Source organism: Bufo gargarizans, chromosome 1, assembly GCF_014858855.1.
Source record: "Bufo gargarizans isolate SCDJY-AF-19 chromosome 1, ASM1485885v1, whole genome shotgun sequence".
In the NCBI taxonomy this organism is placed as follows: domain Eukaryota; kingdom Metazoa; phylum Chordata; class Amphibia; order Anura; family Bufonidae; genus Bufo; species Bufo gargarizans.
The window spans coordinates 580,016,846-580,030,205 of record NC_058080.1 but is presented as its reverse complement, the minus strand read 5'-3'; the positions used below and the strand labels follow the sequence as shown (position 1 = coordinate 580,030,205).

The following is a 13,360-nucleotide window of genomic DNA, read 5'->3' as shown; positions in this document are numbered from 1 at the left end:
TGGTCCTCACTGGAGTTAAATTTCGCTATTTTTTAGTAAATCTGTCTAGAGATGAATTTACAAAAGAAAACGCCCACTTTCAGAAAACTGTCGAGCATAGTGCAGAGAGCTAATTTTTGCGCAGTTTTAGCGATTGCGCATTTATTTGCGACTTTTTCACTCGAGCTAATGATAAATCTGGCACATTGTCTGCAAAGGATTCTCTACAAAGTATTAAAATGAACATTTTACTTATGGTAATGTTAATTTGTCCAATTACTTTTGTGCTCCTGAAATAAGGAGGCTTTGTAGAAAAATGGTTGCAATTCCTAAACTTTTCATGGGATATTTTTTTCTACCCCTTGAATTGAACCTGAAAGTCTACACTTCAATTGGATCTCAGTTGTTTCATTTAAAATCCAATGTGGTGGCATGCCGAACCCAAATCATGAAGATTGTGTCACTGTACACATTTTTCTGGACCTAACTGTACATCCATACTACTAATAGCCATAACAACATAAAAATATTGTGTAGAATACCGCAGACTGAGGCCAGTTTTGCAGATGAGTGTGTTCACTATGTGTAGGAGTATGATTTCCTGTAATTAACTCTTCTCCTTTGACCGGACCGCACTGCATTATAATGATTTATAATGCTGTGTGTCTCTGCCCAACCTCAACTGTAATCATTTGTACTGACGGCATTATGTGAGTACAATTAATTAGAGGTGAGTTCGGGCAGAGACGCACAGTATTATAAATCATTATAATGCAATGCGGTCCGGTCAAAGGAGCAGAGTTTACTACAGGAATTCTAGCTCCTACACCCAGTGAACACTGTTGTCTGAAACTGACCTAATGGTTATTGTCCCGGCCAAATTATTCCTTCAGGCATAGCAGCCTGGCAGACACAGTGATGTACTGGATGTACAGTATGTCCAATCCCCCGACCCCCCCCCCCCTTCCCCACACACACACCCGCTTTGATGCCTGATCGCAACCCTCTATAGCTCTGGCACTGATAACAGTTATGTTACTGAATAGGAGGGATGTTTTCTTATTGAACGGTTTTCTGAAGAATACTGACAAAATGCCATTAAAATGTAAAATCCAGATCCAGACCTAGAAATATATAGAGGGTATAGGTATAGAAATACAATTTATTTTCATGTTACACAGAGGTTTACTTTGTATTGATTTTTTTAAGTATGTATTGTCAGGATGATAGGATGCTCCTTAGTTAATAGCATAGGCCTGCAATGTTATAAAATGCTATGGATTGTTCATGTTGTCCTGTGTCATATCGGTTTATCAGAGTAATAAAAAAAAGACAAAAATATCAGCAGGATGTTAAGCAAAAGTCAAGATTAATGTTTATTCTTCTTTCTCTTCACCATGGGTGATGATATGCACAAGGTTTTTGTAGTTTAAGTTTCCAGTCACATCAGGAGGGAAAGCTGTGAACATCTGGTCAACCTTTAATGGATAAAGAAAAAGTGAAAGTCAAGAAAGTTATATTACTATTGATACTTCTGGAAAAATTGTGACGGAATAGTTTTGCCAAAAGTGCCCCTATTCTGACTCCTAGCGGCAATTCGGCATATCCTGGCACCCACTGAAATGAATTGGCTGACTACGCAACACATACAATGGATCCTCCAGATCGAGAATTCTCTGTAGTGGCGCATACACCTTCAGCTGTTGGACAAAGAACTATTAGGCTGAGAGCTATCTCTCCTGTACATCCACATAAAAAAAAGAGCCAATGGGACTATAAAAATATTATTCTACTTTCTTCCCTTTGAACGATTATTTATTTTGATATACTAATAAAGAGATGGCTCTCTATTTTTATATGTTTTAAGTCCCATTGGCTCTTTTTTTTGGATGTGGATGTAGAGATGTTCCATGGGCTATTGATGTTGGTAGGATGGTGAGGTTTTTGCAGGTTACTTATCTCTCCTCTACATGCTTGGCGGGGTGTGTATGTGTTTTCAGTGGGAAGAGAGGAGAAAGCTGCCGCCAAACACGTTTTGCAACGTTGTATCTTCTGGTAAAACAAAACTGAAATTCAACATGCCCTATCTTTTTCTTCCTTGACTATCTGTCGGGGAAGAGTCAAGAGGTCCCCATACACATTATATTGTCAGTGGGCCCTGACGTAAACGGTGAGTTCCACCAACAGTAGTCTAATGTGGATTGTGGCTTTAAAGAGGACAGGACTTTGTTTTCCATCTTGCAAACAGAAAGTAGACTGATCCGTTATGATTACCCATAGACTTCTATTATGACGGATTGAAACGGAATGCCTCTTAAAAGGCTTCCGTTTTAACTTCCGTCTTATGGATTCTGTTATTTTCCATTATAACGGAAAACAGTAACGGATTCCATAACGGTGATGTGAACTCACCCTAACTGGTATATCCAAAATGAAGAACAGGGATTCTAAGGCACTTCTTCAGTATAAAATCTACTTTACTATTACATCCCAAATGTGCAAAAAAGGACAAGAAAGACAAACTAACACGTGGCCAATAAATGTTTTGCGTCCTCTGACACTTTCTCAAGGCCTATCTTCTCTACACTATAGCTATGTTGGCTCTTTTGTCTTCAACAACATTATATTCCACTGCTGGACAAGTTCTTTAAATGAAGACTGGCGGGTGTCCTGCTGTTCGCCGTGGGTCAAGCAGCCAAACAGTATTTTATCTCCAGGAGATGCTGTGGGTGGTTGTACCTGTACATGTACTCGGCGGCATGTAAATGTGGTGTACATGACACCCATTTATATGATCTCTTTGGAAATCTCCTTTTCTTCTTGGCCCTAGATGATTGGTAAGAGATGTTAATCTTGCGACATTCATCTCGTGGTATCTTGAGCCAAGAGGAAAGGTAAGAAAGGAAACATCTGTAGTTAACTCTTTAGGAGATCCTTATAATCTAATAGGGCATATGGACAATGGTTGTTTTATTAGAGTAACCCCTAGCCACATGACATAATGATGGGGTTAAACCAAGCAAGAAATTCTGACATTATTAACACCCATTATACTCATTCTTATAACCTTGAAATAGGATGAATATACTAAAACATGTTTATGCTGTCATATGTAAGTACAGGAGATGAGCTGGAAATTGTACCTCTTCACTGGAGAACCTCTCAGCCTGAGTCATAAGCATATCTCTTATGCTAAAAATAAGACATAAAAAGATGAGTTAAAGACAGCGCAGAAGAAGACCCCAGTGCAGCATCTCTGCAGACACCTGTACTTACTAGTCTGATTTGAGAAGGCCACTACCTTCAGGGTCAAACACCTTGAAAGCATTTAGAATTGTTTCTTCTGGATCCGCTCCTGTAAGTTTAATCATATATTAAATCACAATTGACATCATTATCCTTATTAATAGTAATATGTCATAGAAACAAAGTATATACAATGTTGATGCACATCTTTCTATTAGACACAATAGATGCCTCTTATACCATGCCATCATTCTAAAAGTAATTATATGGAGTTGGAGGTGAAGATATTCTGCAATGTGGGAAGAGCCAATATGCTTTCAATCATAACTAGAGGGCAAATGGCAATACTCAAAGAAGACCTACAGCTATGGGTCATTTAATGTAGATTGGTCCGAATTAAAGGGGTTTTCTGGTATTTTAAAATTGATGGCCTATCCTCAAGATAGGTCATCAACATCAAATCGGCGGGGGTCCGCCACCCGCTACTGCTGCCGATCAGCTGGTTGAAAAGAAGGCCACGCTCCGTGCAAGCGTACCCTTCCCTTCATTGTTTACCTGCTCGTCGTTGACTGCGAAGTGGTGAACAGATGTAACTACAAGCCACCCCATTCACTTCTATGGGACAGCTCTTCCTATTCAAGTGTATACTACACAGCTGTCCCATACAAGTGAATTGGATGGCTTGTAATTACACCTGCTCACCACAACGATGTCAACAGCGAGCAGGTAAACAATAAAGGGAAGGCGGCGCTCACACAGACAAAGGCCTTCTCTTCAACCAGCGGATTGGCGGGGAAGCCAGGTGTTAGACCGCCGTCGATCTGATATTGATGATTTATCCTGAGGATAGGTCATCAGTATTAAAATTCCAGAAGACCACTTTAATACTGTATTCTATTGTATTATTTATTTCTCATGCATACGGCTATGTATTTTGTGGTCCACAAAAAATACGGATGACATCCGTGTGCATTCTGTATTTTGCAGAACGGAACAGCTGGCCCCTAATAAAACAGTACTATCCTTGTCTGTAATGCGGACATGTTCTATTTTTTTGCGGAACGGAAATACAGACATACGGAAACGGAATGCACATGGAGTACCTTCCGTTTTTTTTGCGGATCCATTGAAATGAAATGTTCTGTATGCGGTCCGGAAAAAAAAACCAGAACGGACACGGAATGAAAATACGTTGAGTGCCACCATATTCCTCAGTGAGCCCCAGCTGGGCTCAGTATCTTAATTGCCTTAGGAGTGTGGGAGGAAACCGGAGTACCCGGAGGAAATCCATGCAGATGTTGCCAGTGGTCATATTTGAATCCAGGACCCCAGTGTGGCAAAGTCAGATTGTTAACCATTAAGCTGCCATGTTGCCCATATGGTCTGCAATGTGAAAACGACCTGCAAATAGCCTTAAAGAGGTTTTTAAGAACTTACTTATTGACGACTTGTCTTTAGGATATGACATCAATATCAGATTGGCTGGGGTCAATATACTTTGAAGTAGCCATGCCTGGTTATTGCAGCACTGTTCCCATTCAAGTGAGTGGGAATGGGAGCAGTGCCGCATCAACTAGTAATGGTCACTATACAGTATACGGAGCTGTTTAGTTCTGGGGCCTTGTTCCAGTGCAAAACTAACTGAACAGAGTAAGGATTGGTCATCAATAAGTAAGTCCTTTAACCAGTTTAAGACCAAGTCATTTTACCTCTGTCATGCCCAGACTCATTTTTTTAGTGCATGTTAGTTTTAAAAGAATAACTTTTTTCCCATTCAGCTATTCAAATATGGTTTTTTTTAAGTGATACAATTTTTTTTATACCTGAGAGAATGTTATTAAAAAAATGAGTCTGCTTCTATTTTTTTTTATAGTAATTTTTTTATTTTTATATTTGTTTTAATTTTGCACATCATGCCCCAAATAAGGTCAAAGAGTTTAACATTACATGTTTTATTGCTGATTTTTCCTGTAATTAGGGCTAACAGTTGCTTCTGTTACAAGGACAATAGGTAGATCCCAATCTCCGAGATTAGGGAAGGAGGTGGTTCTTGGAGTTGTGGCCAAAATATCTGGGGAGGTGTCTAAGGATGTTGGCAGGTTTCCTAGTTCTCTAGTAATGGCTCTGTTTGCTAGTACTCTATAACACTTGGATACAGGGGCAGACTGGGAACTTAAATTGACCCTGTAGGTGGGTCCAAATTGACAAAAGATGGTGCAACACAAGTAGGCAGGGACAATGGATGAAGACAGGGCCATCAATTCCATAGTGCAGCACAAAATACCGCCCCTGCAGAACCAAATACCACAGTGTAGCACAAAATACTGATGCCCATCGTATTTAACTGTATAACCACCTTGAGGCCTGTGATATGGTTGAGTCCAGGAAGGCACACACGGCCATTGGCCAGGACCATATGTACCTGATGCATGCTAAGAGCATCAGATCATTATGTACCTTGCCAATGGCCATGAGGTGGGCTCGGGCAGCTCCCTGGGCATGAGCCCTCCGGGTGATTTCCCTGTAGGGTCAATGGCCAGTCCGACCCCACTTGGATACATACAGTATATCTAGTACGACTAAAGAGTCTTGGTAGAAATGATAAAGTACGAACCTTTCAGCTTCTCTCCAAACATTGTTAAGAACACAGTAAAATTGATTGGCCCCGGAGCTTCTTTTAACATTTCTTCTAGTTCTTCATTCTTTACATTCAGACGACCTTTGAAGGCATAGAAGAAGGTATGTACTGTAATATATCAGTAGTGTATTATCTGATAGTGTGAGAAGTCTGTGCGCCTGAGAATTATGGATCTCTGGAGAGGTCCACCCTATAAATGACTGTTACTCCCCCAGAGAAATAACCTGACTATTTTTATCTAATGGTAATTCTGATAACAGCTGTATGGTCTCCAATGACAATCAGGACGTGTGGATCCTACACAATTATGTGGGTAGTGTTACAGTTTCATGTGTGAACATGTGGTATGTGTGACATTTACGGTAACTCATTTATGAACTGAATATCCAGGATGTGATAATGAAGGATTAACTTGTAGTATCATTTCCATAAACTGCTGGTATATTGCTGGCGTCTCGCACACTGTAGTAGAGGCCTGTGCCTACTTAGGAGCCCTAGGAGAATACAATACATACACATACACATATACATTCATAGCTCATATTACCTAAAGCTGCAAAGGTATCTCTGAGATCTTCTTTATCAATGAACCCATCTCGATTCTGATCCATGATGGTAAATGCCTCAATGCAGAAGAATAAGATGGAAAACAGTCACTCTTAATGTAAGGGTATTTTTTTTTTCTATATTTGATTAAATTGACCACTGACAATCCCATACACAATTATCTATCTATATATCTATAGTTTATCTATATATCCAATATCAATTGATTCAATATGTATCTATCTATAGTTTCTATTTATCTATTAATCAATTATCTACAGTATATCTATCAATCATCTATCTACAGTATATCTATCAATCATCTATTATCTATATATAGTATATCTATCTATCTATCTCATATCTAATGTACAGACGTGGACAAAATTGTTGGTACCCTTTGGTCAATGAAAGAAAAAGTCACAATGGTCACAGAAATAACTTTAATCTGACAAAAGTAATAATAAATTAAAATTCTATAAATGTTAACCAATGAAAGTCAGACATTGTTTTTCAACCATGCTTCAACAGAATTATGTAAAAAAATAAACTCATGAAACAGGCATGGACAAAAATGATGGTACCCCTAACTTAATATTTTGTTGCGCAACCTTTTGAGGCAATCACTGCAATCAAACGCTTCCTGTAACTGTCAATGAGACATCTGCACCTCTCAGCAGGTATTTTGGCCCACTCCTCATGAGCAAACTGCTCCAGTTGTGTCCGGTTTGAAGGGTGCCTTTTCCAGACTGCATGTTTCAGCTCCTTCCAAAGATGCTCAATAGGATTGAGGTCAGGGCTCATAGAAGGCCACTTTAGAATAGTCCAATTTTTTCCTCTTAGCCATTCTTGGGTGTTTTTAGCGGTGTGTTTTGGGTCATTGTCCTGTTGCAAGACCCATGACCTGCGACTGAGACCAAGCTTTCTGACACTGGCTAGTACATTTCTCTCTAGAATTCCTTGATAGTCTTGAGATTTCATTGTACCCTGCACAGATTCAAGACACCCTGTGCCAGACGCAGCAAAGCAGCCCCAGAACATAACAGAGCCTCCTCCATGTTTCACAGTAGGGACAGTGTTCTTTTCTTGATATGCTTCATTTTTTCGTCTGTGAACATACAGCTGATGTGCCTTGGCAAAAACTTCGATTTTTGTCTCATCTGTCCACAGGACATTCTCCCAGAAGCTTTGTGGCTTGTCAACATGTAGTTTGGCATATTCCAGTCTTGCTTTTTTATGATTCGTTTTCAACAATGGTGTCCTCCTTGGTCGTCTCCCATGTAGTCCACTTTGGCTCAAACAACGACGGATGGTGCGATCTGACACTGATGTTCCTTGAGCATGAAGTTCACCTTGAATCTCTTTAGAAGTCTTTCTAGGCTCTTTTGTTACCATTCGGATTATCCGTCTCTTAGATTTGTCATCAATTTTCCTCCTGCGGCCACGTCCAGGGAGGTTGGCTACAGTCCCATGGATCTTAAACTTATGAATAATATGTGCAACTGTACTCACAGGAACATCTAGTTGCTTGGAGATGGTCTTATAGCCTTTACCTTTAACATGCTTGTCTATAATTTTCTTTCTGATCTCTTGAGACAGCTCTTTCCTTTGCTTCCTCTGGTCCATGTCGAGTGTGGTACACACCATATCACCAAACAACACAGTGATTACCTGGAGCCATATATATAGGCCCAATGGCTGATTACAAGGTTGTAGACACCTGTGATGCTAATTAGTGGACACACCTTGAATTAACATGTCCCTTTGGTCACATTATGTTCTGTGTTTTCTAGGGGTACCATCATTTTTGTCCATGCCTGTTTCATGAGTTTATTTTTTTACATAATTCTGTTGAAGCATGGTTGAAAAACAATGTCTGACTTTCATTGGTTAACATTTATAGAATTTTAATTTATTATTACTTTTGTCAGATTAAAGTTATTTCTGTGACCATTGTGACTTTTTCTTTCATTGACCAAAGGGTACCAACAATTTTGTCCACGTCTGTATATCCATTTTTATATCCAAGTTTTAGACACCTTTTACACCTACATCAGCATTTGTGAAAAATGTGGGCATGACTTAGGCTGAGTTCACATCACCATTCAGCCTTTCCGTTTAGGAGCAGGAGAACGGAAAGGACGGATTAGGCACATAACTGAGCTGAACGGAACCTAAGGACCCCATAGACTATAATGGGGTCTGTTAGGTTTCCGCTCAGAAGATGATTTTGGAGCAGAGACAAAAGTTGTGCATGCAGGACTTTTGTCTCCGATTCAAAAATCTTCCTCTGAGCGGAAACCTAATGGACCCCATTATAGTCTATGGGGGCCGTAGGCTCAGTTATGTGCCTAATCTGTCCTCTCCATTCTCCTGCTCCTAGAACGGAGCAGGAGAACGGAAAGGCTGAACGCTGGTGTGAACTCAGCCTAAGAGGAGCTGTAGAATGAGCTAAATGTATTAACAATGTAACACAGTTTAACAAAAAAAAAATTAGTTTGTACACCCAAAAAGTTGCTGCTAAATACTATACATCTATTCCATTTGTCTACACATATCATTTACCTCCTTAAATTCCTGAATCTGGGTCTGCTCAAACATGGAGAATACATTGGAGTTGGCTCCTTCTGCCCTCTTCTTTGCTTTCTTGGGAGACTTGAGAGAATTGGGATACACGTATGAAATAACATTTAACGCAGTATATTTTTAATAGTGTTGTGCTAGTTTCTGGCAAAAAATAAATCAAATCTTATTTTAGTCAACAGGCTACATCCACATGGAAAAAATGAAGATTTTATGTTATTATATAACTGACGTTGTCTGCAGATGGCTATTTGCCTCTATAAGTATCAAAGATTGACCAGGCAATCTCTAGTAATTCGACTGTTATTATTTAACAGAATTTTTCTTTTTTCTGGAAAACTTATTCCAAAATCCCGGATAGCCACCATTTTTTACAGACAAATTGGAAAACCATAATGAATGATGAAGATTATAAGTAATACAGGTCTGTAGCTCAATATACTCATTACCAGCATTTACTGTGAGATGTATAATGATGATAATTACCAACAAAACAATCTAGTCAAGTAGCACCAGTCTCAAATAAATCACGGACACAGGAGAAAACTCCCCTATTTTTATAGACTGTCCAGAGATTTCTGGACATTTGGCAATCCCGATTCTGGTGCACAGACAGCAGAATATGCAATAAATGCATTAAAAGGCTTACACCTCTTAATAAATTGGTTAGATTTGTGGGATTTACTAAGATGTGTGAAATGGCGGTTGTTTTAATAAGTGCTGGGCTCAGGGAAAAGCTTGCACTGGGCGGCTCACTCTGGTTTCCTACAGCTTGATTATCAGGACTCTCCCTGTCTATTAACCTGAGATAAGCTGGAGAGGAGCCACTCATCTGACCTGTGGAAGACCACATGACTGCAGTGAGGCCCAGGAGGAGGGAGAGCCCACACCTGAATTCCTTCTTCCCCCTCAACATGAAAACACTGCATTTTCATGCATCTGCCACCAGGTGGAGCTCAGCTCAAAGGGAATTTTTACCGCTTCCATTGCATTCATTAAATGTATACAGTACATGCCTATGTGCTGAGCCCCCCGTAGTGGTGGCTTCAAGACTGTGGTGTAAAAGTGTTTAGAATGAGCACCATATTTGTGAAGCACCTGTTCCATGGATAAAGTGGATGAAGCAGAGGATGGCTTTTTTTTTTATTTTATTACATTTTGTAATAAATAATTCTCCCTCTTAATAAAATGTAAATTCATTCATGTCTGGGGCGTCGCACTTTGTGTTCCCTGTTGTCTAGGAATGTTTTACGCACGTGTACTTGGCATGGTGTGGGGGCCCATACTAAGTTTTGCTATGGGGGATCGATGAGATCTGTGTACGCCCCTGTCTCTGAGCTCAGCACTTATTAAAATGACCCAGTTTAGAAAACGAATCCCAATAAGGAAACTATTGGAACATTGCTCAGGGTTAAAATGTTGGTGTCCATGTCTAGATTTAGCTTAATCGATAATAATGAATCAGACATTTGGTCTCGTTTGTCTGCACTGCACCAGACAGATAAAGGCTAATTACATCAATCGTTATATGATAACTTAATAATACTACCTTAAAATAAGTAAAATAAAAAAGATCAATAATAGGAAACTGCTTTAACAGTCACATGAGAATAAATCGTCTCCGCTCTTTCTATATAATGTAAGCAGAAATTTTCTAAATAAAGTATAAGTGTCACCATATAAAACTGCATTCACAACATAATGCAATAGGTCGCTGTAATAGCCAGACATCCATATACAATTATTAACAATCATATAAATAAACACAGAATGAAAATCACTGAAAAGACAGACGTCTGTTGCGGCACATATTTGTAAAAGTTAGAAAAACAGTATGACTGCTGAACAACTCATCAATGACTCCCAGCTCAGGCTTTTATCCAATAGCCTTTATTTGTATCATTGGAGAAAGCCGTACGTTAAAGGGGCATTCCTATCTGGGACATTTATGGCGTATTTACAGAAGTGTGGATCCCACCTTTTGAGATCCACTCCTATCTCCAGAACTGGGTCCCATTGTGTTCAGCTAGGGATAGAGTGGTGACCGCACGTGTTCCGTTTTCGCCATTAACTTCAATAACACTTCAGAGAATAACTGAGCACGCCGACCTGGTTATTTTATGAAATGCTACTGAAGTGAATGGAGAGAGCCGAACATGCATGGCCACCTCTCCATTCCTGGCTAAGGCCCTGGATGTAGTAGAAGGTCCCAGAAGGGACATTCATGGCATATCCTGTGGTTAGAAGGCTTCTTGTGTGCATAGTAGTTCAATTCTCGGACCCCCTGTAATCTATGGGGGAAAACCTGCATCCAGGGGCATAGCTATAGGGGGTGCAGAGGTATCAGTTGCTACCGGGCCCAGGATCCTGAGGGGGCCCGAAGACCATAAGAAGACATTGCTGGTCAAATTACACCTCTGGCTGGAGGGAAGGGGTTAGGTGAAAAATTTGCAGTTTCACAAAGGCAGCATGAAGGGTTTATGCTTCCCTGGCTGCAAAGCACTGACGGAAGGGGGCCCAAGCTGAACTCTTGCACCAGGGCCCCTGACCCATAAGCTACGCCCCTGCCTCTAAAATATGTTTAATTTTCCTGCAACGCCACAGAAGGGGAAATTTTGTATTACACACTTCCCATTTAAATCATTGGGTATGTCAGTGTACTTGGACATGCTGAGTCCTCCAGATAGATGAGTGTCTTGAACAGGATTCCCCAATAACGTATTTTAAAATGGGTATTCTAAACTAGACAAACCCCTTTAAAGGACTCTTATTACACGATATTGCCGAACAGACATCAACATGATAAAGCTCGTCCAATTAAGTGAAGCCTTATGAATCATATCTGATCATGTTGATATCACTGATTTAATAATTACCATTAAAATTGGCACATATAGACATGTTATATATCTATGATATACTGCAATGATTGTTAAAAACAGATATGATTAGAAAGTAAGTATTAAATAATACAAATATGGAGAGTAAAAGGGATAAAATGTAAAGGATAAATCTTTAGGTATACTATGACAATTAGTAAGATTTGCAGCCAATCAAGTGAAATGGTCTAGCCCAGGCATGCTCAACTTGTGGCCCTCCAGCTATTGTAACATTACAACTCCCACAATGCCCTGCTATAGGCAGTTCGGGCATGCTGGGAGTTGTAGTTTTGCAACAGCTGGAGGGGCCGCAGGTTGAGCATGCCTGATCTAGGCATACACGGGTGATATCATACGGTATAGAAAATACCAGTTATTAAAAAACAATACCGTTTCTATACCAGTCGTGTTTGTGTAGGTTTTCTCCGGGCACTCCGGTTTTTACCCACACTCCAACTGATAGGGACCTTAGATTGTGAGCCCCACTGGGGACAGTGTGATGCTAATGTCTGTAAAGCTGCAGAATATGTCAGCGCTATATAAGTGCATAAAATAAATATAAATAAATAGAAGGATGGATTTTCTTCTAAACCATCAGTAGTAAATTCACATCCCACCCCAGTGTAATATACATGAACCATGGCTCCATGAAAGACAATGCTGCTGCTCCACATTTTACTCACCATTCTTCAGCTGGTACTTGGGGTGTTCCTGTCCGTGAACTTCCTGGACCTGATCTGTGAGCTTTGTCCAGTCAGACAATAAATATGCCCCCATACTAGATATAAATAAACTCATGACCACTTTTGGCAGTGGAGGGTAGCCCCATCCTCATGCAAGCCTTTCCCTTGTCACCAGTCACATTGTTGTGCACTCTGATGATATGTGAGACAAAGAAGATCTGAAGGTTACAGAAACCCAATGCTTCTGCAGCTCCATCCTATATGCAATCATATTTAAAGCAACAATGCCACAGCAGATGGCCGAGAGCACTGCTCATGACAATTTCTGCCGATGTTACGCTGTTGGCAGAACGCCAGCACTTTTTATTTCATGCTACCTATTTTTTGCCATTTGCTTTTTCTCTGGTTTTACAGGGTAAAGCATTGAGTTTTAAGGTTCAATATAACAATGAAGCATGCTATCCCCAGCAGGGGACTAATTTCTCATCAAAAGACATATACATATGTGCATTTTACAATTCCATTTGATAGAAATATATCTCATCAAAAGACATATATAAAGTGTGTTCCACAATTCCACCTGATGTACATATACCTCATCAAAAGACACATAAGTGGATTTTACAATTCCACCTGATGTGTATATATATCTCATCAGAAAGCACATACATAAGTGCATTTTACAATTCACCTGGTGTGTATATCTCATCGACAGACATACATAAGAGCATTTTACAGTTCCACCTGGCGTATTAATTATAATCACAAAGTGCAAATTAAGGAAGTAATTAAAATAGGAGAATGAA

General features: G+C 39.9%; 1 protein-coding gene across 1 annotated transcript; it reads right to left on the bottom strand.

Annotated features, from left to right (window-relative positions):
• Positions 1 to 1,331: 1,331 nt before the first annotated feature.
• MYL2 (myosin light chain 2) lies at positions 1,332 to 12,662 on the bottom strand. Its single transcript, XM_044290692.1, has 7 exons — positions 12,555 to 12,662; positions 8,975 to 9,064; positions 6,411 to 6,486; positions 5,840 to 5,944; positions 3,256 to 3,334; positions 3,123 to 3,171; positions 1,332 to 1,457 (listed from the first exon to the last, which is right to left on the bottom strand). Exons 1-7 carry the CDS (start codon positions 12,555 to 12,557, stop codon positions 1,356 to 1,358), a joined length of 504 nt encoding a protein of 167 aa, XP_044146627.1. The 5' UTR covers positions 12,558 to 12,662; the 3' UTR covers positions 1,332 to 1,355.
• Positions 12,663 to 13,360: the final 698 nt, after the last annotated feature.